The sequence below is a fragment of the Chiloscyllium plagiosum genome, unplaced genomic scaffold (genome assembly GCF_037043375.1).
Source record: "Chiloscyllium plagiosum isolate Xiang-an unplaced genomic scaffold, Cpla_swu_hap1 HiC_scaffold_6, whole genome shotgun sequence".
Taxonomy (NCBI): domain Eukaryota; kingdom Metazoa; phylum Chordata; class Chondrichthyes; order Orectolobiformes; family Hemiscylliidae; genus Chiloscyllium; species Chiloscyllium plagiosum.
Window position 1 is genome coordinate 14613861 of NW_028270144.1, and position 26719 is coordinate 14640579.

The 26719-nt window shown below is 43.3% G+C and overlaps 2 protein-coding genes across 12 annotated transcripts in view; both read left to right on the plus strand.

Moving 5' to 3' along the window:
• Positions 1-8026, plus strand: part of LOC122550462 (nectin-1-like) — a 70262-nt gene extending 62236 nt beyond the window's left edge. For 3 of the 4 annotated variants that reach the window (XM_087987894.1, XM_087987897.1, XM_087987896.1), the window contains 2 exons: positions 1938-1983; positions 7670-8026. In XM_087987894.1, the coding sequence (XP_087844020.1) occupies positions 1938-1983; positions 7670-7708 (85 nt within the window). In that variant the 3' untranslated portion in view covers positions 7709-8026. The remainder of the gene's footprint in view (positions 1-1937; positions 1984-7669) is intronic. The other variant, XM_087987895.1, reaches the window with a different exon arrangement.
• Positions 8027-8167: 141 nt separating this feature from the next.
• Positions 8168-26719, plus strand: part of LOC122550461 (nectin-3-like) — a 105958-nt gene continuing 87406 nt past the window's right edge. For 3 of the 8 annotated variants that reach the window (XM_087987892.1, XM_087987891.1, XM_087987887.1), the window contains exon 1: positions 20308-20411. Coding sequence is in view for 4 of the 8 variants with exons in the window: in XM_087987890.1 (XP_087844016.1) it covers positions 20330-20411 (82 nt within the window). In the remaining 4 variants the exon portion in view is untranslated. Of the gene's footprint in view, positions 10111-17902; positions 18395-20307; positions 20412-26719 lie in introns of those variants that run through there. The other 5 variants (XM_087987890.1, XM_087987884.1, XM_087987886.1 and 2 more) reach the window with 5 other exon arrangements.

Genomic DNA, 26719 nt, shown 5'->3' on the forward strand with positions numbered 1-26719 from the left:
AACTATCCTTGCTTATTCTGTTCGATTTGTTCATGGCTTTAAACACAGTTCTTTTTAGTGCCTGCCTTCTGTGTTTCACCTCCTTGGCATCACCCCATCCTGATTCCAGATCATCTTGAACCAACAGAATATTTTCCCTCTTTTGGTGACTCTTCACTTGCCTCATTCACCTCTGACAGATACATACATAAGGATTTAGTCAGCTCAGTTATTAATGGTGCAACTGAACCATTCCTTATGACTGCCATTGAAGTCGCAGAATATGTTCTAAATCCCAGCAACCATCAATCTTTGTCCAAATGCTGTTCACAGAATCCCTACAGTGTGAAAACAGGCCATTTGGCCCATCAAATCCACACCAACACTCCGAAGAGCATCCCACATGGACCCTAACATTGAGTCAAATAAGATTGATTCAGAATATGTCTATCAGTTCAAAACTAGGTATCTTTGAAACCCTGTGGTCCAAATGCAGAGACAGAACCACAATCTGCAGGATAGTGTCCAGCATTATAATGATTTTATTCTCTCCGTGCATGTCAGAGTCACCGGTAAGGCCAGTATTTATTGTCTTTTCCTAATTGCCCTTTATAATTTGGTACCTCGTTAAACCAATGCAGTCCATGTGCTGTATGTAGAGGTGTAGTGCTATGAGAAAGTGAGTTCCAGGGTGTTTCTGTATCCTCTATGTCATGTTGGCTCTGCTCAGGACACTTTCTTCCCAAATTAAAGAGGACTAGATTTTACCCTCCTGAACTGGTGAATTTAAAGGGGGTGATGCTCACACAATCCAGCTTGTGACCTACTAACCATCTGTCATTTGCCTTCAACTTATTAATATTTACAGGGTGTAATGAGTGTTGAGACCTTTCTGTGACAAAATAATGCCGACTTAATGGACTTCTCCTGTATCCACTGCACTTTCTCCTACAGCAAATGGAGTCTTATGCTTTTTGGGAAGTCCAATGCATGCAGAAGGGACCCTCCGTTAAGGGTTCCCTATGGCCTCCACCCCCAAGAAGATGCTTCTCCCCCATTTAACTCTCCTCAAACCTAGCCCCTTATCTCCCTCAGGTCACTGATATCCCTCAGGCCTCTTGCCAGAACTATCAGCCTGGCCATGCTGATAGCTCGAACAATAAGAATTTATCTTCATGCTGTGGAATCCCCACCGTACTGACAGTTAATTGTTGGGATGGAGAAATTTAGTGCAAGTCTAAATTGTAATAAACCTTGAATCTCTGAACTACAGTAGAGTCAAGTACTTTTGAATGAGTTGTTTAGCAAAGGCCATACAATTGAGGCAATCTAAGTTTCAGAATTTGCAAACAGCATGAGTCATAGGTGAGACATTACAGGCAATGCAGATTCTGAGAAAATCGAAGAGCACCTGCAATTGAACAGTTTAAATCTATTGATATAAATTCATAGTGCAATGCAATCTTCATTTGCTGATTTCTACACTACATTAAACATGTTCTGTAGTGGACACTGGCCAGATGCTTTTCGGAATGCCTTTTTTTCTGGTTGGGTTTAACCTATTTGTCTGTTAAACATATCAGATCTAATGATTAACCAAGCTCTCTCTCTCCTGTTTTCCACGGTGTATGGAGTTAATATTCTCACCAATGTCTCCACTTTTTAGTGTCTAATTTTCCCAATGCTTCTCAGGATGCTTTTTCACATCACTGAGCTCATTACTGACTGACAGACACTTTTGTCTTTCTGTTGATGAGAAACAGGATTTTTGTGATTTGCAAATTGTTTGCCTTGCACTTCTGTGTGGAATCCCTACTTATTCATGCCTAATGACATAATATTGGGTAGCTGCTATCCTGTGGTAGGTGGCTAAAATATTAAATTGGATGAAAATATGCAATGTTAATGTTACAGAATTTAATTATCCGTCTTGTAATTTCTTCCCCCCATTCCCAAAGGGATGCCTCTGAGATGTTCCCAAGACTCCAAACAGAACGTGGTGAGGTAAGAGCTGAAATATTCAAAAGATGTTTAAGACATATGCTCAATATTTTCAGCTTTAGACACAATGCTGCCAAACACGTTAGGAAAATGTAAATTCCACTGATGTTCCCAACAGTTCTTGTCACTCTGACTTGGCCTCATGAATTCCAGTTACTGGCATTCCTGGAAATTGGATCTTGCAAAATTTATCTTTCAACCTTCTTTCAAAATTCTATACATTCTACACAGTTTTCTGCAGATTGAGATATTGCAAATGTAAACCCCCATGATTTAAGAAGGGAGGGAGAGACAAAATGGAGAACTACGGACCTGCGTGACTTCAGTTTTAGAGGAAATGTTGTATAGAGTGTGATAACTAGACACTGAGAGAATAATTATATGATTGCGCAATGTCAGTCAGAATTTAGACAATAGGTGCAGGAGTAGGTCATTGGCCCTTCGAGCCAGCACCATCATTCATTATGATCATGGCTGATCATCCACAATCAGTATCCTGTTCCTGCCTTATCTGCATAAATCTTGATTCCACAATCTTTAAGAGATCTATCCATCTCTTTCTTGAAAGTATCCAGAGACTGGGCTCCACTGCCTTCTGGGGCAGAGCATTCCATATATCCACCACTCTCTGGGTGAAGAAGTTTCTCCTCAACTCTGTTCTAAATTGCCAGCCCCATATTTTTAAGATGTGTCTTCTGGTTCTGGACTCACTGCTCAACAGAAACATGCTTCCTGCCTCTAGAGTGTCCAATCCTTTAATAATTTTATACGTCTCAATGAGATCTCCTCTCCTCCTTCTAAACTCAAGAGTGTGCAAGCCCAGTCACTCCAATCATTCAACATATGATAGTCCCGCCATTCCAGGAATTGACCTGGTGAAGCTATGCTACACTCCCTCAATAGCCAAATGTCCTTCCTCAAACTTGGAGACCAACACTGCACACAATACTCCAGGTGTTGTCTCTCCAGGGCCCTGTACAGCTACAGAAGGATCTCTTTGCTCCTATACTCAATTCCTGTTGTTGTGAATGGCAGCATGCCATTAGCTTTCTTCACTGCTTGCTGTACCTGCGTGCTTGCTTTCATTGACTGATATACAAGATCACCTCGATCTCATTGTACTTCCCCTGTAACATGACTCCTTTAGAGAGTAATCTGCCTTCCTGTTCTTGCCACCAAAGTGGATAACCATATATTTATCCACATTAAACTGCATCTGTCATGCATCTGTCCACACACCTAGCCTGTCCAAGTCACGCTGTATTCTCATAACATCCTCCTCACGTTTCATCCTGCCACCCAGCTTTGTGTCATCAACAAATTTACTAATATTACTTTTAACGGCTTCATCTATATCATTGATGTATATTGTAAACACCTGCGGTCCCAGCACCGAACATTGTGGTACCCCGCTGGTCTCCGCCTACCGTTCCGAACGGGACCCATTTATCGCTACTCTTTGCTTCATTTATGAAAGGGAAATCATGTTCACCATTGTGTTCAAGCCTTTTGAGAAAGATACTTGTAACATAGATGAAGGAAAACTCGTGGATGTAATGTATTTGGATTTTCCAAAGGCAGGAAGTTAGGAATTAAAATTTCTAACAGCTCATTCCATACACGCACCACCCTCTGGGTGAAAAAGTTCTCCCTTATGTCCCTTTTATATCTTTCCCCTCTCACCCTAAACCTATGCCCACTGGTTCTGGACTCTCCCACCCCACGGAAAAGACCTTGTCTGTTTATCCTATGATTTTATAAACCTCTATCAGGTCACCCGTCAGCTCCAGGGGAAACAACCCCAGCCAATTCAGCCTCCCCCTACAGTTCAAATCCTCCAACCATTTTCTGAACCCTTCCAAGTTTCACAATCAGAAGGAGACCAGATGTGCATGCTAATATTCCAAAACTGGCTCAACCAATGTCCTGTACAGCTGCAACATGACCTCCCAATTCCTATACTCAATGATCTGACCTAGAAATGAAAGCATACTAAGCACATTCTTCACTATCCTATCTACCTGCAACTCTACTTTCAAGGAGCCATGAACCTGCACTCCAAGGTCTCTTTGTTCAGCAACATTCCCTCGGATCTTACCATTAAGTATGTAAATCCTGCTCTGATTTGCTTTGAGGTATACTTTCATCCTCAAATCTCCATTCCCTAATCTTCACCTCTTTTTTCAAGCATCCCATTCCTCTTCCATAACCTCTATGTGTCCATCTGAATCATGATTCCTCAATCCCCAATTTTTTCTGCACCTATTGCACAATCTCCTCTTCCTGATACCCTTCCTATTCTTCAGTCTCCTCTTCTCAGTCTTCTTTCCTCAGAATCCCCTTCTCAGCTCCTCATTCTCCAGTCTTCAATTCTCTCCAAATGCCCACTCACTAACTGTTATAACCCTGAGGACATTCAAATTCTCCCGAAACTGATGACTGGAACTCAACACAATATTCTAGTTGTTGTCCAGTTTATTAAAGGTTCAGTGGGACCTTCATTTTTTCATAACCAGTACCTCTGTTTATAAAGCCCAAGGTACCATACATTTTGCTAATTAAGGTATTATTCCATTTTGCCATGCTCAGGTATCTTAGCAAATGAACCCTCAGGTCATTCTGTCCCAACTATGCCACTATGTCTTCTTTAATTCTCCACATCCCCTCTGCCAAATGCATTGCCTCACACTTCTCAGCACTGAATTCAAGCAGCAACTTCTCTGTTCATTTTACTCACCTGAAATTTGTCCTGCTGCAGTCAATTGGTATTATTATCTCTTTATCAGACCCTCGATAATTCATTTATAGATCTTCAAAACAGCAGTGAATGTGGCACTGAACCTTGGAAAACAGTGCTATCAATCTTCATCCAGTCTGAAAAACCATCATTTTCCATGACATTCTGACCTTAGTCACATTTTTAATTCAAACAGTGACCCTTTTTTTTTCCCAAGACACTCAGTTCTATTGACCTGTCTTTCGTGTGCTACTTTGCCAAATACTTACTTAAAATTGACATGCATAATACCCACTGCATTCTCCTCATTAGCCTTCCCAATTAGTTAATCAAAAATTCAATTAGATTTTTCAAGCATGTTCTGCCTTTTACAAATTAGTGTTAAACCTCTGACACTGCAAATAGATGGCCTAGATCATCTGAAGATAAGCTCAAAATTGCAGCCATTCAGACAGGAGTTACAAACTGGGATCATGTAGACGTCCTTAAGCCTACTTCCTGGGTATTGTCCAGGAAATTGAAATTTTTAACAGTTAGCCAGTATCCAGATGCCTTCAAATAAGCCCCTAGCTTTGGAGGTAGAGTCAGAAGCTGCTGAGGGTTCCGAATGACTTAGCTTAAAGTCAATCGAGAAAAGTTAAAGGAACCCACCAACTTCTCAAAGGAGGCAGTGGTGCAGTGGTAATTTCACTGGGATTGTAAATCAGAATCCAAGCTCATCATCTGGTGATGCAGGTTCAAATCTGTTCAAGGAAGATGGTGAAATTGAGGGCAGCACGGTGGCTCAGTGGCGAGCACTGCTGCCTCACAGCCCCAGGGACCCAGGTTTGATTTCAGCCTTGGGTTGGAGTTTGCACATTCACCCTGTGTCTGTGTGGGTTTCCTCCCACAGTCCAAAGATGTGCAAGCTAGGTGAATTGGCCTTGCTAAATTACCCATAGTGTTCAGGGATGTGTAGGTTAGGTGCATTAGAGGTAAATGTTGAGTAATAGGGTAGGGGACTGTGTTTGGGTAGGATACTCTTCAGAGGGTTGGTGTGGACCTGTTGGGCCAAATGGCCTGTTTCCACAATATAGGGATTCTATGATTCTACCTTGGGATAGCTTTTATCACTGGTCCAACTGGCAATGCCACATCCAGCAAATAAATAAAGAGAAACCTGCTCTAACTCCTGGTGAACTATTAAACTGACCAACTTCACCTCCAATCAACTCACTTCTTACACCTCCTTTGACCACTTCCCTGTAACAACCCAATCCTTGACTTCATCTGACTGCCCACAGTTATGCACGTAGAACAACGTAGTCCACTGCGGGTCCTGACCAGAGTCCTGACCCATCACCAATTTTCAAGGACCCTTGGACCCTAAACCAACCTGTCTGTCCCCTTGCCCACTCCACCTGATCCCTTCTGACTATCCGTGGACCCAAATTCCATCACCCAACCTGACTCAGACTCGATCCTCATAATCCCTGAGGTCCACTACCCAGACCAGGCCCACAGTACAAAACTGTTATCTCCTGATATCCCTCCCCAATTCCGACCTATACTAAGTGTATACCTACTCACCTGCTCCTACTATTCTCTGAATCAGCTGTTATACCATTTCCTCATTGGCCTGACACCCCAACACCTTACCTAGGTGCCATCCTACTTCCTTCATCTGCCAGTCACCCCAATCCCCATCCACTTGGTGTTCCAACCCCTCACCGACCTAGCACTCCAATCCTTCATCCCTAATTGCTCGATGCAGCAATCCATGCAGGACTGGGGAATACCACCCAGGATGCTATTGCACTCCATGTGACAGCCTAAGGTGGTGTGCCAAATCCTGTGGCAAGTCAGGACAGATTGTTGCCATCTGTGGCAGTCCAGGGCAGGCAGCATAACATCACCTGTAAAGTACATGACTTTATTCAAAACATAGTCTTCACAGATTGAAGAATAATCTCATAAAACTGCTAAACGCAAACAAGAAATGAAATCTAGATAGCCTTAAATAAAACTGTGCTGTTAACTTTGAATATTTTCATTTGTTAGTTGCCAAAATATTGTAGTTGAGAAAACATGGTTGCTTCATGATCAGGAATCTCTGTGTGAACGGATTTTTCAGTGCCATCTGTACTGCTCCGGACTGTGCTCCGGGCCCTGTGTACCATTTCCTGACTTTCCTCAGGGTCCTCTGTACAGACTCCTAACTATCCACAGGGCCCTGTGTACTGATTGCAAACTGTCCACAGGGCCCTCTGTACCAGTTCCTGACCCTGCTCAGGGCCCTCTGTACCAGTTCCTGACCCTGCTCAGGGCCCTCTGTACCAGTTCCTGACCGTGCTCAGGGCCCTCTGTACAGGCTTCTCACTGTGCTTGGTGCCCTCTGTACAGACTCCTGACTGTGTTCAGGGCCCTGTGTACCAATTCCTGACCGTGCTCAGGGCCCTCTGTACAGGCTTCTCACTGTGCTTGGTGCCCTCTGTACAGACTTCTGACTGTATTCAGGGCCCTCCGTACCAGTTCCTGACTGTGCTCGGGGCCCTCTGCACCAGTTCTTGACTGTCCTCAGGGCCCTCTGTACAGGCTCCTCAATGTCCTGAGGACCCACTGTACCAGTTCCTGACTGAGCTCAAGGCCCTCAATACCGGCTCCTGTCTGTGCTCAGGGTGCTCTGTACCGGCTCCTGAGCATGCTTAGAGTCCTCTGTACCAGTTCCTGATTGTCCTCAGGATCCTCCCCACAGGCTCCTGACTGACCTCAGGGCCCTCCGTACCGGTTCCTGACTGTGCTTCGGGTCCTCTGTACTGGCTCCTGACTGTGCTCAAGGCCCTTTTTACCAGTTGCTGGCTCTTCACTGAAATCTTGGTAAGTATATATCACTGTTAATAGGCTGTTCAGCTCCTTGAGCCTTTACTGTACTCCACTACATTCTGTGTGATCTGTATTTCTGTTTACTTACAGGCGTCAGAAGACATGGAGGAAAATGAACAGTCTCTTTAATCAAATTGATGACAGGCCCTGACTGTTCTAAGATTGAAATGGACAGCAACCTAACACTTGAGTTGCCATATAGGTAGCGGTAGGTGGGAAGGCAGGTGGGGTAATTGTGGTAGGTCAGTAGGGAGGGTGGAGTGGATAGGTTGGAAGGAAGACGGACAGGTCGTACAGGTCAAGAGGACGGTACCGAGGGTAAGGGGAGGAGAGGTTTGGAAACATGTGAAGTTGATGGCATGTGGTAGGAAGGTGCTGAGGTGGAAGATGAGAAGCTCTTCCTCCCAGTTTGGATTTACTTCTGTTAATAAATCTTTTTTCCCTACATTCAAGCTATGCTGTACTTTGTTTTAGACTTTTGGGTGATTTTTGAGTGAGCATGAGTGATATTTTTTACTGGTCAGCCCCAAACCACACTTTTCTCATAGCCCCCATTATTTCTATTAAGTGATGTTTCCCTGGAATGCAATTATGGAGTTACAAGAGAACTACCTGTACTGGACAGTAACTGTTCCAATGTAGTAACATCCATAAACACACCCTTAGCAAATTTACCGAACTTATCTCTGCGTACCTTGACATCGTCTTGTTCCCCTTAGTCCAGGAACTCCCCACCTACGTTCAGGACACCACCCACACCCTCCACCTCCTCCATGACTTTCATTTCCCCAGCCCCTAATACCTTATCTTCACCATGGACATCTAGTCCATGTACACATCTATCCGCCATGACGAAGGCCTCCAAGCCTTCCATTTCTTCGTCTCACATCGACCCAACTTGTACTCATCCCACTCATATTCTCATTCGACTGGCTGAACTGGTCCTTACACTCAACAACTTTTCCTTCCAATCCTCCCACTTCCTGCAGACCAAAGGGGTGGCCATGGGCATGGGCCCAGCTATGCCTGCCCCTTCGTCGTTTATGTGGAACAGTAAATCTTCCGCAGCTACACCAGCATCATTCCCCACCTTTTCCTCCGCTACATAGATGACTGTATCAGCGCCACATCATGCTCCCATGTGGGGGCTGAACAATTCATCAACTTCCCTAACACCTTCCACTCTGACCTCAAGTTCACCTGGAGCATATCAGACACCTCCCTCCCCTTCCTGAACATCTCCATTTCCGGCGACCAACTGAACACAGATATCTACTACAAACCCACTGACTCTCACAGCTACCTGGACTACACCTTCTCCCACCCTGCCTCCTGTAAAAATGCTATCCCGTATGCCCAATTCCTCCACCTCCACCGCATCTGCTCCCAGGAGGACCAATTCCACCATAGAACAAGGTCTTCTTCTGCAGAGACTATAATTTCCCTTCACACATGATCCACAATGCCCTCCAGCGTATCTCTATTACCTGCACCTCTGCCCTTGAATCTGACCCCTCCAATCACAAAAGGGAAAAAAAACCTACTCACCTTCCACTGCGCCAACCTCCAGACACACCATATCATCCTCCGCCATTTCTGTCACCTCCAAACAGACCCCATCACCAGAGATATGTTTCCCTCCCCATCCCTATCGGAGTTTCGGAGAGATCATTTTCCCTGTGACTTCCTTGTCAGGTCAATGCCCTCCACCAACCCCCCCATCTCCTCCTGGCACCTTTCCCTGCCATCGCAAAAAGTGCAAAACCTGTGCCCACACCTCCCCCCTCACCTCCAAACAAAGCCCCAAAGAATCCTTCCACATCCGACGGAAATGTACTCCCACATACACCATTTACAGCATCAGTTGGACCCGATGCGGTTTCATCTACATTGCGGAGACAGGATGCCAACTTGCAGATCATTTCAGGAACATCTCTGGGACACCCACACCAGCCAAGTCCACCGCCCTGTAGCTGAACACTTTAACTCCCCCTCCCACTCCGCCAAGGACATGCGGTCCTGAGCCTCCTCCATTGCCACACCCTAACCACCTAACACCTGGAGGAAGAACGCCTTGTCTTGGGACCCTTCAACCACATAGGATCAATGTGGATTTCACCAGTTTCCTCTTTTCCCCTTCCCCCACATTATCCCAATCCAACCTCCCAACTCAGCATCCCCCTCTTGAACGGTCCTACCTGTCCATCCTCATTCCCACCTATTTGCTCCACCCTCCTCTCCGACCTATCACTTTCACCCCCAAGTTGATCTACCTATCGCATTCCCAGCTACCTTTCCCCAGCCCCACTCCTCTCTCATTTATCTCTTAGCTCCCTTAGCCCACAAGTCTTATTCCTAATGAAGGGTTTATGCCTCAAATGTCGACTCTTCTGCTCCTCAGATGCTGCCTGACTGGTTGTGCTTTTCCAGCACCACACTCTTCCATCCTTGGCAAAGGCAAATTCAGTAAATTGATTGTCTCATGTGAAATTCTCCAGTTCAGGAGGAAAATCATTAAGAGAAAACTCTGGGTAAGAGAGTAATCGGAATAGATATACTGCAGCTTCCACCCAGCTTCGAGACTCCAGCCTCTGCTACTAAAAAAATAAAATTAAAAAGCCTGTTTCTGTGGGAGCCTGACTCCATCTATTTAAATACTTATACTGCTCCAACATTCAAAAAGAAATTCTGGCCTCACAAACTCTTTATTGGCTCTGAGTAGTCTGATTAGCATCTCTGTTGCAACCTTTCTTGTTAAAATAAACAGGACAAAGTCGACTCTTAAAGCCATAGTATTGTCGCACCTCACCCCGTTAAAAAAAAGAACCATCAACATACAATGATGGCTTCATTTTTAAGAACCTTTAATCTTATGTTATTAGGACAATGCATACATATTAGATTGATTCTTAGTATGCAAACATTTCAGTCCATTTTTCCTGTCACTGAATGCCTCAGTGTTCCTTCATCAGTCGTTATAATGCGTTTGCAATTACATTCCCTCGTTCTACCGCGTGTATCACTTTTGAATTGAATGGCTGCAATAATAAGCTCCATTTAAACATTTTTGGAAGTTTTATCCTTATATTTTTTCAAAAGCCTTCAGCTGTTATGATCAGTACGTACAATTGACTCAGACACATTACTGGCAAGATAAATGTTGCAGTGCCAACACCAAGCTAAAGATCTCTTCAATCGTGAAATATTTCTGTTGATTATAATTCCATTTTCTGAAAAATTACTCAGCCGGCTTTACTGTCTTCTCATTGTTGTCTTCCAAAATACAGCACCTACATCCATATCACTTCAATCAATAGCCACCTTGAATGGCTAATAACATGTGACTAACACTGGGGCAGTGGTTAACACAGCTTTCAGGTTGTCAGATGCCAACTGACATTTCTCCGTTGACTGAAATGTTCCGTACTTCTTCAACAAGTCAGTCAGTGGAGCAATTCCACTGTTAAAATTTGGTATGAACTTCCGATAAAAACCACTTAGCACCAGGAATTATAGTACTTCCCTCTTCTTCAATGATATGGGAAACTCTGCAATAACCTTTGTTATAACATACCATGGTGCCACCTTTCCATGTCCAATGATATGGTCCAGGAACATGATTTGGATTTTTGCAAACTGACTCTTCAGGTTTATTATCAAGCCTACCTCTCAAAGTCAATCAAACAGCTCCAGTGGAAGAAACATTTGAAGCATCTGTGCATGACTAAAGATCACCAGATTGCCAATGTACATCAAATAATTGGATAATTCTGAAATGGCATTATTGGTTCATTTTTGAAATGTGGCTGACACATTGTTCATTCCAAATTGCATTACTTTATGTCTTCGGATAAAGCTCTTTGTATAAAGATGCCTGCCAGCATCCTCTGAATAAGTTCAACTTTGAAATATAAGTTGCTTGTCCCACCTCAATATAGTCTTCCAAATGTGGAATAGGATATGAATCAGATTTTGTAACTGCATTGATTTTGTGATAGTCCAAATATCATCATTGAGTACCATCTGATTTTGGCACCATTACTCACTTTGATTATAATATCTTTGAGTATGCGTTCAATCTCTTCTTGAACCTGTGCCAAATACAGAGGGTTAAGTCGATAAGGATGTTGGTTAATTGGAACATTTCCTATGTTTACATCATGCCTAATTAGAATAGTACTTCCTAGATTGTTTCCAAATCTCCTCATATGATTGTAATAACTCTTCCATGTCATGTCAATTTTTCTCTGGAAGGTAACTCAATAATGTATCCCAACTGCTGAGAACTTCCTCATTATCCAATTTAATTTGAGGGGTGTCCAATTCAGAATCATCTGAATTTGGTTACTTCCTCATGTTCTAACCAGTACCACATTCGCCTTTTGCTTTGCTTCCCTATCAACATAATTTTTGAGAATAGTCACATAACACACTGAGAATCCTGCGTATCTGGCATTCTTATCAAATAGTTCATCTCATCCAATTTCCTTTGATTTAATAAGGCCCATTAAACCTTGCCTTTAACAGTTCACCTACCACTGGAAGTAAGTCTAACCCTTTATCTCCATAGCAAAGTTACAAGATTTTGATTTGTCTGCTTCCTGTTTCACCACGTACTGTGCACTTTTTAAATGCTGTCTAATCAACTCGCCTGCTCGAGTTAATCTTTCCCTAAAATTTGACATGCCCAGATATGTGGAGTTTAACTTCTGACAAAACAATCTCAATTAATTTCAGTAGTCCTCTCACCTCATGCCCAAAAACTAATGCAAATGAACTTAATTTGGTAGATTCATAAAGTGCTCTCCAATTGCAAAAAGTACAAATGGAATACCTTTATCCCAATCCTCCGGACAGCCTTGACCAAATACCCTCAACATGGTCTTTCAAGTTTGATGCCAGAGTTCCAATTCTCACTCTGATTCTGGATAGTATGCATTGGATTTGAATCGTTTTATTTCTAAGCTATCCATAACTTCCTTGAATGATATTGATTTCAAATTGGACCCTCCTTCTGATTTGTTTCTCTTTGGGTAGCTTGCATCTCGTAAAACATTTGAGGAACTGTTCTACTGTGCTTTAAATCATGATACTGTGTAATGGAATGGTCTCGGTAAATCTAGTCGGCATAACTATTATGGTCAACAAATACTGATTCACACTTATTGTTTTATGTAGGAGTCCAATGCAATCAATTACACCCTTGTAAAAGGTTCTCCAAGTGCAGGAATAGATATTAGGTCTGCTGGTTTTATAACTCGGAGGTTTTCCAATTACCCGATATGTTTGACATGTCCATCAAACTTCAGCCTCCTCTTTTGCAGTCCAGGCCAATAAAAATGCTTTTGTTTTTTGGCATTCAGTTTTCCTTATTCCCAAATAACCTCCTACTTTTAATTCATGAGCTACCTGCATCACCTACTTTCTATAACCCACCAGTAATACAAGTTGATGAACCTCTGCCCATTTCCCATCTGGTTGAATATATAATGGTCTCCATATTAAGGTATAACATTCTAGGATATATTCTGCTCTTCCACATGATTTTTCATTACTTCAGGAAGTGAAATTTTGAACTCCTCCAAAATAATCATCTCTCTTAGAACATCATGTGTTTGATCAATTTTCAATGCCCTTATACACCTATCAAAATTGCTTTGTTTGATCCTTTCAAGCTCAATGCACACTTGACCAGGTTCCCTCTTTAGATTAGATTAGATTAGATTACTTACAGTGTGGAAACAGGCCCTTCGGCCCAACAAGTCCACACCGCCCCGCCGAAGCGCAACCCACCCATACCCCTGCATTTACCCCTTACCTAACACTACGGGCAATTTAGCATGGCCAATTTACCTGACCTGCACATCTTTTGGACTGTGGGAGGAAACCGGAGCACCTGGAGGAAACACACGCCGACACGGGGAGAACGTGCAAACTCCACACAGTCAGTCGCCTGAGGCGGGAATTGAACCTGGGTCTCTGGCGCTGTGAGGCAGCAGTGCTAACTGCTGTGCCACCGGGCCGCTCATGTTAGGTTCCTAAAATATTGTAGGCTTCTGGTACGAGCTCATTTGCACTGAAGATGGCATTTTTTCATTTCATCACTTGCCTCAGCTACCTCCTCTGATCCTGATGCAAATACCTCATGAGCTCTATCTACCACCTTTGCCTGGATCAACAATACTCACATGGCCACTGGCCATTTCATTTGTTTAACCACTTTCTCAAATGAAACGAAAATGTCTTCTATATCCTTCTCATTGAACTTAGGCAATACATAGACATATTTAAACAGATATCTATCAGGCCATTGGCCAAGATGAGATTGCTCTCCATCACTGTTCTTATCACGCTACTTTTCACCTCTACCTCTGCCATTTTAAGTAAACATTGAATTTTCACTTACAATCTCTAGCTCAAAAACTCTCTTTTTCCCTTTCTTCTGCCAGGGCCTTTAATTTTCTTTTTCCTCTGCTTTTCATTGTAATTCAAACTGTTTTACTTGCAATTGAAATTAGTCACCTCTGATGATTCCGATGGTATTCCTGGCAATACTGCACAGTTGCCCATCCCTTTCTTCACAGACTCAGGCAACCCCAACTCCAACTTGTTTGCCAACACCAAAAGCTTTGCCTTACTCACTTTCTGTAACACTACTGAAGTAACTTCTTCCACTCCCAGGAGAAATCAAAGTTAACTTTTTGGTTCTGAAGAAGGGTCACTGCACCTGAAATGTTAACTCAGGTTTCTCTGCGCAAATGCTGCCAAGATCTGCTGAATTTTTATGGCAATTTCTGTTTTTAGGTGAAAATGGGTTGACTGTGCTGAAAGCAGCATGTCATGACAGGGTCTGGCGTGTTGGGGTGGGTAAAAGACATGGAAGAAGGTATTCAGGACCTCAAATCGCTAACCTTGATATTGATCCTGAAGGCTGTAGAGTTCCCAAATGGACAATGAGATGCTGTTCTTTCAGCTTTACTGAACCTCGCTGGAGCACTGCAGCAGGCCCGAGGCAGAGAGCATGGTAATCCTGAAGAAGGGTTACACCCAAAACGTCAACTTCCCCACATCCTGGTGCTGCCTGCCTTGCTGTGTTCTTCCAGCCTCCTGCTGGTCTACCTTGGATTCCAGCATCTGCAGTTTATTTTGTCTCTAACCAGGTGTGTTGAGGAAGCTCAGGGTCATTTTTGCAGAGAGAAGATGGATGTTCCATAAAGTGGTCACTCACTCTACATTCTGTCTCAGTGGTGTACAGGAGACCACACTGTGAGCAGCAAATACAGTAGACTAGATTAAATAAAATGCAGGTAAATTGCTGCTTTACTTGGAAAATGCATCTGGGGCTTTGGATAGTGAGGAGGGAGGAAGTAACTGGTACATACGACGCCTTCTGCGATTTCATGGGAAGGCGCTGTGGGAGTGTGGGTAGATGTTGACAGTGAAAGAAAAGTGAACCAGGCTGTCCATAGGGAATGGTCCCTGTGGAATGTTGACAAGGAAGGAGACGAGAATATTCATATACGTCCACTACCTCCAGCTGGCTGCCACAACTAGACACATACCAGTCAAGACATGGGCTGTTTTCAGCACAGCCAAACTATTTTCACCTACCTATAGCTCCCATTATCAGCTTTTCCTTCTCCCCGGCAGACTATCATTCATTTCTTTGTCTCCCTAACTATCCTTCCCTTTCTCTCTGAGATCCATCACTACCTTTCCACTCACTCCATCCAACCCCATCCTTGTCCAAACCCCTGTCTTCAACATTGAACACCTTTGCTTGGATGCTATCAGTTCTGTAGAAGGGTCACTGGACTCAAAACGCATTGAATAGTGCATCTTCTAAACATCTTTTAAGATACCACACAACAGATTTAGAAATATTGAACAGATTTTAGTCTGTACTTTTCACATAGGCCCAGTTTTCTGGGTCAAAATGCAAATTGTTGGATATGATTTCAGAATTGCAAAAATACCTCAGCAGATGGGATGGTCTCCATAGTTGATCTGTCAGAGATTGCTTTCAAATGTAACTGCAAGATGGAATGAGGTTTTGAGAGAAACTGCAAGTATAGTCCCTGTAAAGCCTGGTTGATTACATCAGTTTGATAGATGGCAGTCTGCCAGGGAGGAAGAGTAGCTGATAATGAGGACCATAAGTAGGTGAAAGTGGATTGGCTGTGCTGAATGCAGCCCATGTCAAGACTGGCATGTGTCTGGCAGTAATTGCTTTTTCTGTCCCTGAAATGTCTAATAACTTTGAATTCGTATGCAACCAGGATCATTCAAAGTTATAGTAGTATCCAGCTGAATGAGCTGACAGCCCTGGGTAGATTAACTGCCACCAACCCTTCTTACTGTTAAAAAGTCTATTGATAAATTGCTGATACAATGTGGGAAAGAATGCCCGTATAGAATGCTCAGAAGATTAGCCCAATCTTGATAAACAGTATAATAGGTTTATTAAATTGCACTTAATAGCTCTTTATGTTGCATCTGAATTACATGAGAGTCCCTAGTACAACGCCATGCTTCACTTCACAGTAAGTAGACATTACTGCTACTGAAACATCTGAGACTAATCAAAAGCTGCAGATGCTGGAATCCAAGGTAGACAGGCAGGAGGCTGGGAGAGCACTGCAAGCCATGCAGCATCAGGAGGTGGAAAAGTTGACGTTTTGTGTGTAACCCTTCTTCAGGACTGTGGTGGGTATAAGGGGAGCTGTAGAAAAAAGGGGGTTTTGGGGGCCGGGTGGTGAGGTGGGGACAGGTGAAGACAGGTAGAGGGTACAACCTGATTGGTCGATGGGAGGGATGAATCCAGTACATGGCTGAGAGGTATGGAAGGGAGGGGCATGGGCTGGGAAGGGATTCAGGGGATGGGAAGGGAGTCCTCCGGGCTGTAGGTTGCCCAAGCAGAAGATGATGTGCTGTTCCTCCAATTTGCGGTCTGATTCATTTCGGCAACGGAGAAGGCCAAGGATGGTCATGTCAGGAAGAGAGTGGGAAGGGGAATTAAATGGGCAGTGACTGGGAGGTCCAGGTGAGCATGGCTGAGATGCTCAGTGAAACATTCCCTTAGTTTACATTTGACCACCCCGATATAGAGAAAACCTGGAAGAAACATCTGGAATACATAAATAACAACTGGAGAACTGGTTAGCTCCTGTTAGGAACTGTCCTTTATATCCAAATGCGTAGAGCTTACTTCATGGTATCATTTAACCCTTTTATATACTGTCTTATATAAATTATTTTTATTGTCTTACCTTATTCCTACAACATGGAGGAATTCAGTCTGCTTGGAGAATCTGTCAGCGTGGAGTACTTTACTGGTTAAAACATTTCAGAACAGTATAAGGGCTCATGGTACAAAAACAGAAATTGTTGGAGAAGTTCAGCAGGTCTGGTAGCATATGTGGAGAGAAAAACAGAGATTAATATTTTAAATGTAGTGACTTTGACACAGTTTATCAAAGTTTTTCATCTTGAAATCATGAAGATCTCTGACACTCCCAGTTATGTCTGTCAGCTAGGGCTCCCTTATTGGACCAGATTAACAGCCCAATCATGGAGCTCATATACTATGAAGTCCACCTGGCTGACCTCATTACAATCACTGCAGAGATACTTAACAAAATTTTCAATAAAGGGAAGCCAAAATTTATGCTGTATGAAAGGACAGTGCTGACAGGCTGGCAAGTGGTCTCTGGTTGAGACATTGCCATGGAGAATGTAGCTTGTTAACTGCCAAGCTTGGTTTTGATTTTAAAACTGACGGGTTGATCTTGATTGGTCAGTGTGTTGAAATGAGAAATGAATCAGCAGGTATGTGTTATTTATTTTGTTGAGCTGAAACAGGAATGGTATATGCACATGTTCTTTTTGTCTACACAAAACATGGCCCTGTGTACTGACCCACGTATCTTGCAGTCTACTGCGAAAGTGACTGACAATCCTAAATTGTTTGCCAGTACAATTCTTCACACATTTACGATTATCCTACAAACCTTGTCCAATTGAAGAATCACTTTTAATATTGGACACAACTGTTGCAGGTTTTGCAAGCAAGGGGTGAACAGTCTATGCTGATGTATCTATCCATGACAGTATCCATAAGTAAAATAGACTGTCTCACATACAATTCTAGAAGCAGGAAGAGAACCCCAGCTTTTAGCTGAAACAGAGAGAAGAATAAGACCTTCTACACCTAGCTTCAAGACTCCAGCAACAGCTACTGAAGGCTAAAACTGAAAGAAGTTCAGGTTCTGTGGGAGCTAGACCTCACTCATTCAGGCTGTTTTTATTTTTCCAACTTTAAAAAATAAAACCCATTGGCTTTGAGAAGACTGCTTGACACTTCTGTTTCTGTTTGGCTTGTCCTAGAGTGGATGTGTTGTCCCAGTCGAGTGGTGTCCTTCCTCATCTGTATGTAAAGATGCTAGTGAGAGTGGGTCATGTCTTTTTGTGGCTATTTGATGTTCAAGTATCCTAGTTTTCTGCCTCTTTGTCCAATGTCATGTTTGTTACAGTTCTTGCAAGGTATTTTGTAAATGACATTAGTTTTGCTTGTTGTCTTTATAGGGTCTTTCAAGTTCATGTTTTAGCATGTTACCCAGCATGGTGATGAAACGTCTGAAAACGAACCTTCCAGCTCAGCGAGCAAACTTACATCCAGAACCTCAACCTGAGCTACAAATCTTATCAAAATTCGCTACTCCTCTTTAAGCTACAATATTGTCACATCCTTAAACAGATTCATCCAAGTCGGTATGAATATTTAAAGTCAGAGATTTGTCTGGAGAATGGATACTGGTAAACAATATATTCCTGAATTCAGTAGATTAACTATACAGAAACAAAGAGTGGTGGGGGGGTGGGGGGGGGGAGAGATGCTGTGTAAGATTGTTGCCATGAAAAGTTTGTAAAGACTGTATGTTTTTATTTTTCTGTATTTTTTCATTGTGGACTGAAAGAGGAAATACATAAAGCTAGAATGGTAGAAGGGATTGCTGCACTTCTTAAAAGTAATTTACTGACACTGAGTACAAGTTACTTGTAGAAGCAGTGGACTGACTTACTGCAGATAGGCTGGAACCACAGTGTGTATACAAAGGGAGATTTTGCAAAGAACAAGTAGCTGATTGGTGACCAGTCTTCAGTGATAAAGGTCTTCGACCTGCCAACAACTAAGTGATAGCCACCAAGTAGGCAAGCAGCTGTGGGTATACAGATAAATAAAAGTCAGAAGCTTTCAGATGTGCAGAAAAGGCAGGTGGTCTCCCTCTCTCCTTCTTTGCAGCAAAACAATACCTGAAGACTCAAGAAAGCCAGAAACTAAAACATAAATAGCTGTAAAAGCTCAGCAGGTCTGGCAGGATCAGTGCAGAGAGAGCAGAGTTAACATTTCAGGTCCAGTAACCCTTCTTCCTTCGTGAAGAAAATCCTGTAAAACAAAAGGAAAATATCTGACTACTGGAAATAAAAACAGAATAAAAACATCATGAGGACAGAATGTGCTGGAGAAATTCAGCCGGTCTGAAAGTAACCTATCCAACAGGATAAATAAGATAAAATATTTACCAATGGCAGAAAAGTTAAAAACTAGAGGAACCAGTATTAAAGTGTTTAGTAAAAGAACCATAGATGGCACATGGAAGAAAAAGATGTAGCGAGTTATTATCATAAAATTATACAGTATAGTAGAGAACCTTCAACTCATCGAGACTTTCCCACCATGCTATAGTTTGAATGAATTGCCTGAGATGGTGGTAGAAACAGATTCAAGTATTAGGTTTGAAAAGAATTTGAATATTTGCTCGAAATTTGAAAGAAGTTTTCATCATTAACGATAGAGCGGCAGGATGAAAGCAATTGGGTAGCTGTTTCAAATGAGCCACAAGATGGCAGGATGAGCTCACAAGCCTCATTCTGTGCTGAGTTACTCATATCTTCTGGGGTGTTCAGTTAACTCTATACATTGGATAATTAGTTTGTGATGCATAGTGATGCCAAGTGTAGTTTCAATTCCTGTATTGGATGAAGTTACTTTAATGGACTCTCCTTTTCTCCTTGCCTGAGATGTGGTGACCCTTAGAAATCTCCTGAGGTTAAAGGAAGCCAGTCATCTGTCTCTGATGGAGGAGAAAGTGAGGACTGCAAATGCTGGCGATCAGAGTCAAAACGTGTGGTGCTGGAAAAGCACAGCCAGTCAGGCAGCATCAGAAGAGCAGGAGAGTTGACGTTTTGAACATAAGCTCTTCATGAGGAATTGGGGGGAGGCAAGGGGGCTCAGAGAGAAATGGGAGGTTGTGGGGCTGTGTGAATATGATAGGTGGATGAAGATGAGGGGTGATGGTGAAAGGTCGGCATGGAGGGAGGAATGGATACGTGGGAAGGCAGATGGACAGGTAGTTCAGTTCAACAGGATGGTGCCAAGTTGGAGGATTGGATCTGGAATAGGGTGGGAGATGGGGAGATGAGGAAATTGGTGAAATCGACATTGATTTCATGTGGTTGGAGGCTCCCAAGGCGGAAGATGAGGTGTTCTTTCTCCAGTCGTCGGGTGGCTAGGACTTGGTGTTGGAGGAGGTCCAGGGCTTGCATGTTCTTGGAGTGGGATGGGGAGTTGAAGTGATCGGCCACAGGGCAATGGAGTTATTTACTGCATGTATCCCAGAGATGTTCTCTGAAACGTTCCACAAGTAGATGTCCTTTCTCCACAATAGAGAGGAGACCACATCGAAAGCAATGGACACAGTAGATGAGGTGTTTGGAGGTGCAGGAAAATCTCTGCTGGATATGGAAGGATCCCTTGGGACCTTGGATGAAGGTGAGGCGTAGGTTTTACAACTCTTGGTGACTAGAGAAGGTGACGGGAGTGAATTTTGAGTTGTGGGGGGTGTCGATGTAACGAGAGAGTCACGGAGGGAATGGTCTCTGCGGGAATGCTGAAATAGGTGTGGAGGGAAATATATTTCTGGTGGTGGGGTCTGATTGTAGTGGGTGGAAATGGCAGAGGATGATGCGTTGTATCCAGAAGTTGGTTGGGTAGAAGGTGAGGAACAGGAGCAGGGGAGTTCTGTTGCTGTTGCAGTTAACGGTGGAGTTCAAGGGCGGAGGAGCAGGAAGTAGAGGGGAGCCAATAGACCAACAATGAGTTTTGCTTTTTTTAAATTTACACTTGGTTCAGTACAGTTACAAAAACAAAATGCAGAGAGGCACAGACATCAGGAGAAACACCCAACTCGTTTCTCTGCAGAAATGAATAACCAATGTGAAACACAAGAAATTCATTCTTGTTATACAACACATTCTTTCATTGGGAGTCTGAGTCTGGATTGGAATCAGGATCATTTGTCATTTAATCTCAGCGCGGAGAAAGACTGTGTCTGATGCTGAGTTTTAGGAGCCGGGCGGTTCTTGTTCTTACTCTGCTACTGCAGGGAATCAGGGGCTTCAGCTTTGTAGGGGGGGGAGCACCGTGGGACCAGGGCCAGAATGAGTGCACCCTGGGATAGACAAAGCAAGAATTTCTTTTATTTAATGTGAACCCTTTCTTTACTGACAATTAACAGTGCTTTTTTTTAAAAAAGAAGGTGCTGTTTGGTTTATGAACAGATAAGGGCAAGAAAATAGATGACAATTAACGTTTAATTTAAAGAGGGAAAAAACCAAACCAATTGAGAACTGATTTGTGATTTAAGAATCCGGAAAAAGAAATGAAGGAAACTTACCTGGAAATTAAATCTTCCCCTTACATTTTTCAGAGAAATAGCAGAGCTATTGTAATCAAAAACTCAAAAGTTCCAATTTGTTTTTAACAAAGGCAACAGAGGTTTGAATGATTGCTTTATTTCATGTAGACAAACAGGAGGCTGAAATAACACAGCAAGCCAGGGAGTATCAGGAAGTAGAGAAGTCAACGTTTCAGGAATAGTCCTTCTTCAGGATTGGATATGGGCTTGGGAGGATATGGGGGTAGGAGGAGCTACAGATAAAGGGGAGGGTTGGGCAGGGAGAGTAGCGGAGGTGAGGTAGTGATAAATGGACACAGGTAGTGGGTACGACCTTGTAGCTCGATGGGAAGGATGAATCTAGTTAGTAGCTGGAAGGAATGGTCAGTAAGTGGAATGGAAGGAAAGAGACGGGGCTGGAAATGGATCCAGGGGATGGGTGGGAAGGTAATTTAAAATTGAAGAACTTGATGTTGAGTCCTCCAGGCTGTAGGCTGCCCAGGTGGAAGATGAGGTATTGTTCCTCCAACTTGCGGTCTAATTCACTGCGACAATGGAGGAGGCCAAGGATGGACGAGTCGGAAGGGGAGTGGAAGTGGGATTAAAATGTGCGGAGAGGTTGGTGGGGAGTGTGGTGTGAACCAAGGAGTGGTGAAGGGAATGGTCCTTGAGGAAGGCAGAGAGGGATGGGGAGAGGAAGGTGTTCTGGGTAATGGGTTTAATTGGAATTGGTGGAAGTGTTTCAGGATTGTACGTTGGATGCAGAGGCTGGTGGGGAGAAAGGTGAGGATACGGCACGGTGGCACAGTGGTTAGCACTGCTGCCTCACAGCGCCAGAGACCCGGGTTCAATTCCCGACTCAGGCGACTGACTGTGGAGTTTGCACGTTCTCCCCGTGTCTGCGTGGGTTTCCTCCGGGTGCTCCGGTTTCCTCCCACAGTCCAAAGATGTGCAGGTCAGGTGAATTGGCCATGCTAAATTGCCCGCAGTGTTAGGTAAGGGGTAAATGTAGGGGTATGGGTGGGTTGCGCTTCGGCGGGGCGGTGTGGACTTGTTGGGCCGAAGGGCCTGTTTCCACACTGTAAGTAATCTAATCTAATGTATGAAGGAATAATAAGAAAAGCATGTTTTTAAAAAAAGTGGGCGGCACAGTAGCACAGTGGTTAGCACTGCTGCCTCACAGCGCCTGAGACCTGGGTTAAATTCCCGCCTCAGGCAACTAACTGTGTGGAGTTTGCACGTTCTCCCCGTGTCTGCGTGGGTTTCCTCCGGGTGCTCCGGTTTCCTCCCACAGTCCAAACGATGTGCAGGTCAGGTGAATTGGCCATGCTAAATTGCCCGTAGTGTTAGGTAAGGGGTAAATATAGGGGCATGGGTCGGTGTGGACTTGTTGGGCCGAAGGGCCTGTTTCCACGCTGTAATGTAATCTAATCTACAACGGGAATCCTATCTTTACTATGTTTAGGCAGTCGAGCAAAGTTTGGAGGAAGTGCAGTGGAGGGCTGTCTGGATGACAAAGGGGGAGAAAAATGTTATTGGAAACAGAAGGACATCTGGAATGCTTGGGAATAGAACATCTCATCAGAGCAGATGCAATGGAGATGGAGGAATTAGGAAAATAGGATGGAGTCTTTGCAGGATACAGGGTGGGGGGAGGAGGAGTAGTCCAGGTTGATATGGGAGACCGGTTTATGCCAAATGCCGGTCCGTAAACTGTCGCCAGAGATAGAAATGGACAGGTCAAGAAAGGGAAGAGAGGTGTCCGAGATCGACCAAATGAATTTGAGGGTGGGTTGGAATTGCTAACAAAGTTGATGAATTGCTTCTTCTTTTTTCCTTTCTTCAGATGAATTGCTTCATTTCTGCTGATTGCCTGTTCATAATGAATTGAGGGGAAGTCTAATATGTGCAATACTTTGCACCAGTTTAACACATTTTTTTAAATAGACATTGTGCAGAACTAACTCACTAACGTCTTCATGCTCCAGAAGGAATTAAATTTAACAAAAGTTTGGAGGCAATATGTTCCTGTTAATTTGAAGTGCAAGGCTGGTAGGGGTAGGGAATCTTGGATGTAGAGAGAAATTGAGGCTCTGGTGAAGAAAAAGAAGGCATTTGTCAGGTACAGAGATCTGGGAATGAGTGAATCCCTGGAGGAGTGTAAGGGCAGTAAGAGTATTCTTAAGAGGGAAACCAGGAGGGCAAAAGGGAACATGAGATAGCATTGGCAAATATAGTTAAGGAGAATCCATAGAGTTTTAATAAATACATTAAGGCAAAAGCTTAACTAGGGAGAGAATAATGCCCCTTAAAGATCAGCAAAGTTATCTATGTGGGGAACCACAGGAAATGGGTGAGGTATTAAATGAGTATTTCATGTCAATATTTACTTAGAGAAAATTGAAGCTTGAGAATTTGAGGAAGTAAATAGTGATACCTTGAAAAGTGTCCATTAAACAGAGGAGGAGGTGCTGGAGGTCTTAAAATGCATAAAAGTAGATAAGGGCGATAGGAGTATATTTACGAGGGAAATCAGTGGGGCAAAAAGGAGACATGGGATAGCTTTGGCAAATAGTTTATTTCTGCAGAAAATCTAGTTTGGCATTTCTCCTGATGTCTGTGTCTGTGCATTCTTTTTTTTGGGTTAATGGGTGTATAGTGGATCACTCTCGTGATGCATGGTTGCCTCACAGCACCAGGACCTGGGTTCAATTCCACCTTTGGACAATTGTCTGTATGGAGGTTGCACATTCTCGCCGTGTCTGTGCAGGTTTTGTTTAAGTGCTCCAGTTTCCTCCCATAGTCCAAAAGGCATGCAGGTTAGGTGGATTAGCCATATTAAATTGCCCATAATGTGCAAGTTTGGCACATTAGCAATGGAAAATGCAGGGTTATGGGGATAGGGTCTGGGGAGGGTACTCTTTAGCAGGTTGGTGTAGACTTAATGAGCCAATTGATTTGCTTCCACACTGTAGGGATTCAGTGAGTAAACTAGCTGGTTTATTGGTTAGCATTAAACTGTGCTGTTCTAAGAAGTTGTCCTATATACACTTTGCCCATCGTCTGTCTGATTTTATGCAGTCTAGATTAAAAGTAAAAGTAAAATACTGCAGATGCTGGACATCTGAAACAAAAGCAGGACATGTTGAAGAACCCCAGGTCTGGAAGCATCTGTGGGGTGAGAAACAGCCAATGTTTGGACGTTAGTAAGATTCTTCTTCAGCACGCAGGGCTTGAGATTTTGACCTTTCTTATTTGCACCTGTTAAGTTTTTTTACTCTGTCCTTCAGTGTCCCTAACTCTCTACCCAAATGATTCTGCATCTTGACTTTCTAAACTAAGGTCCCAAAACTAAATAATGTTATGCTTAATAAACAGAGCTACACCACCATGTTTTCCAAGCTTTCCTTCCTTCCAAAATAGCAAATAACATTGACAATCTAGGGGCCAGTCTTGTCATCTTGCATCCAACTATTCTCTGAAATAGCTACAAGACCACACACATTATTTTCGGTTTGTCCTACCAATACATTCAATTTCTGATGGAATTCTACATCTTTTCCAAGCCACAGGCTTTACTTCTGTATTTTCGTTTCAATATTTGTAAATCTGTGACCCTAACCACTGGCGTGCTCTTAAATTTGCACAACCTGACACATTCTGCGTTATCAATATCAACATTATATATTGTTCTGTTGTGTTTTACTTTCTATTTTATCCAATCACCCCTCAATTGATTCCTTTCTCTCTTGGTTAGCTTAGTTTGCGAGATGGCTGAATGGTCTATGCTCAGCAAAGAGTTCTGTTTTATCCCTTACATTCCCGTATCAATGGTTTTCAGAAGAGGCACAATGTTCAACCCTTCCTTCATCTCTCCACCCCAGAGCCTCCCAGCCTCATTTCTGATGTAGGGCCTTTTGCCCAAAACATCGATTTTCCTGCTCCTCCGATGCTGCCTGACCTGCCGTGCTTTTCTAGCACTACACTCTCCACTCTTCTTTCATCATTGTCACGTCTCTTTCATTGGGCAGGTCATCATCAAGTTCCACAGACATTTTATACACATTTCAAAGATTGTTCTGAAACCCCTGGACCATTCCCTCTGGCCTCTGATCCCACTCTTGATCTTTTCATCAAGGTTGTAAGCATCCACCATTTCTCTGCATTCCCTTTCCCACTAACTTATCTTCCATAGTTACACCTGCACTCACTTACCTTGGGTGTTACCCTGACTTTGCTGTCAAAACTACCTACAAGGGTGGTCCTCTGTGGAATTTGGACTTCTATCTTGAAAAGGGTGAGCATAAACTCTCAAAACCTTTTTTCCAATTTCCCCTGGACCATGATCCCACCACTGAGCCCCTAGTCATTCTTTACAAGACTGTCACAGACCTTATTTTCTCTGGAGGTCTTTCCTTCACAACTTCCCACCTCTATCTAGTTCCCCAAACACTGCTGCCCCAGTAGATCCATTGTTTTTATTAGATCAGAGGATTTGTGCACCACTGGCTCAGCCAGCACGTGTTAACCATCCCACCGAGCTCCAAGTATCAACACATTGCTGTGGGTTGGGAGTCACCTGTAGACTAAGTCAGGTAAGGATGGGCAGACTTCCTTTCGTAATGGACTTCAGTAAAACATTTTTTTTAATATACCACAATGGTTACACAGTTGCCCTTAGACTCGTTTGTTATTCTGTATTTTTAAATTCAAACTTCACCATCTGCCATGACGGAGTTCAAACCTACATCCTCAAAATTTTACCTGTGGCTCCGGATCACTAGTCCATTAGCACTCTAACTATGCCATCATCTCCTCCCTCAGTATGTTCATGCCTCAGTGAACGTTTTTCCTAATACCTTGACTAACTTTTCTCCCTCTTTTTCAGCCTCTTCCAGGATACATCTGTTATTCTTCTTGACACCCCATGGTATTCCAATAGTTTCTGGTTTCCTGGCTCTAACTACCTCTTCTTCACTGTGTGTACCCAGTCCTTTTCCACCCCCATACATTATCAGGTTGATCTGAGCGCCTTCTTCAAGTGGAAGGCTAAACAATCCAGATCCAGCAGCACTCTCTTCCCATCCCAGCTGAAAATGATCGCTCATTCAACACTTCCTCCTTTGACTTGCCTCATTTCCCACAGTGGCTTTAGTTTTGGGATTTGTGGAGCAGTCCTTGTTCTTGAACTCCTCCACAACCTTTTCCAGAAATGGTGGCCCGCCCTCGGTTAACCAGCAATTAGACCGGCTGTGGATCTCTAATGTTTTCTGTTAAGCTTAAGTGACTCTGTATTTTCTAAATTTCTCTTATTTGAATGGACTCTGGGGGAGATGCAGGGAGGTTGCATTAATTTCCTGAGTATTTTCCACATCAGCTATGCTGGAGATTCTGCATAACCCTG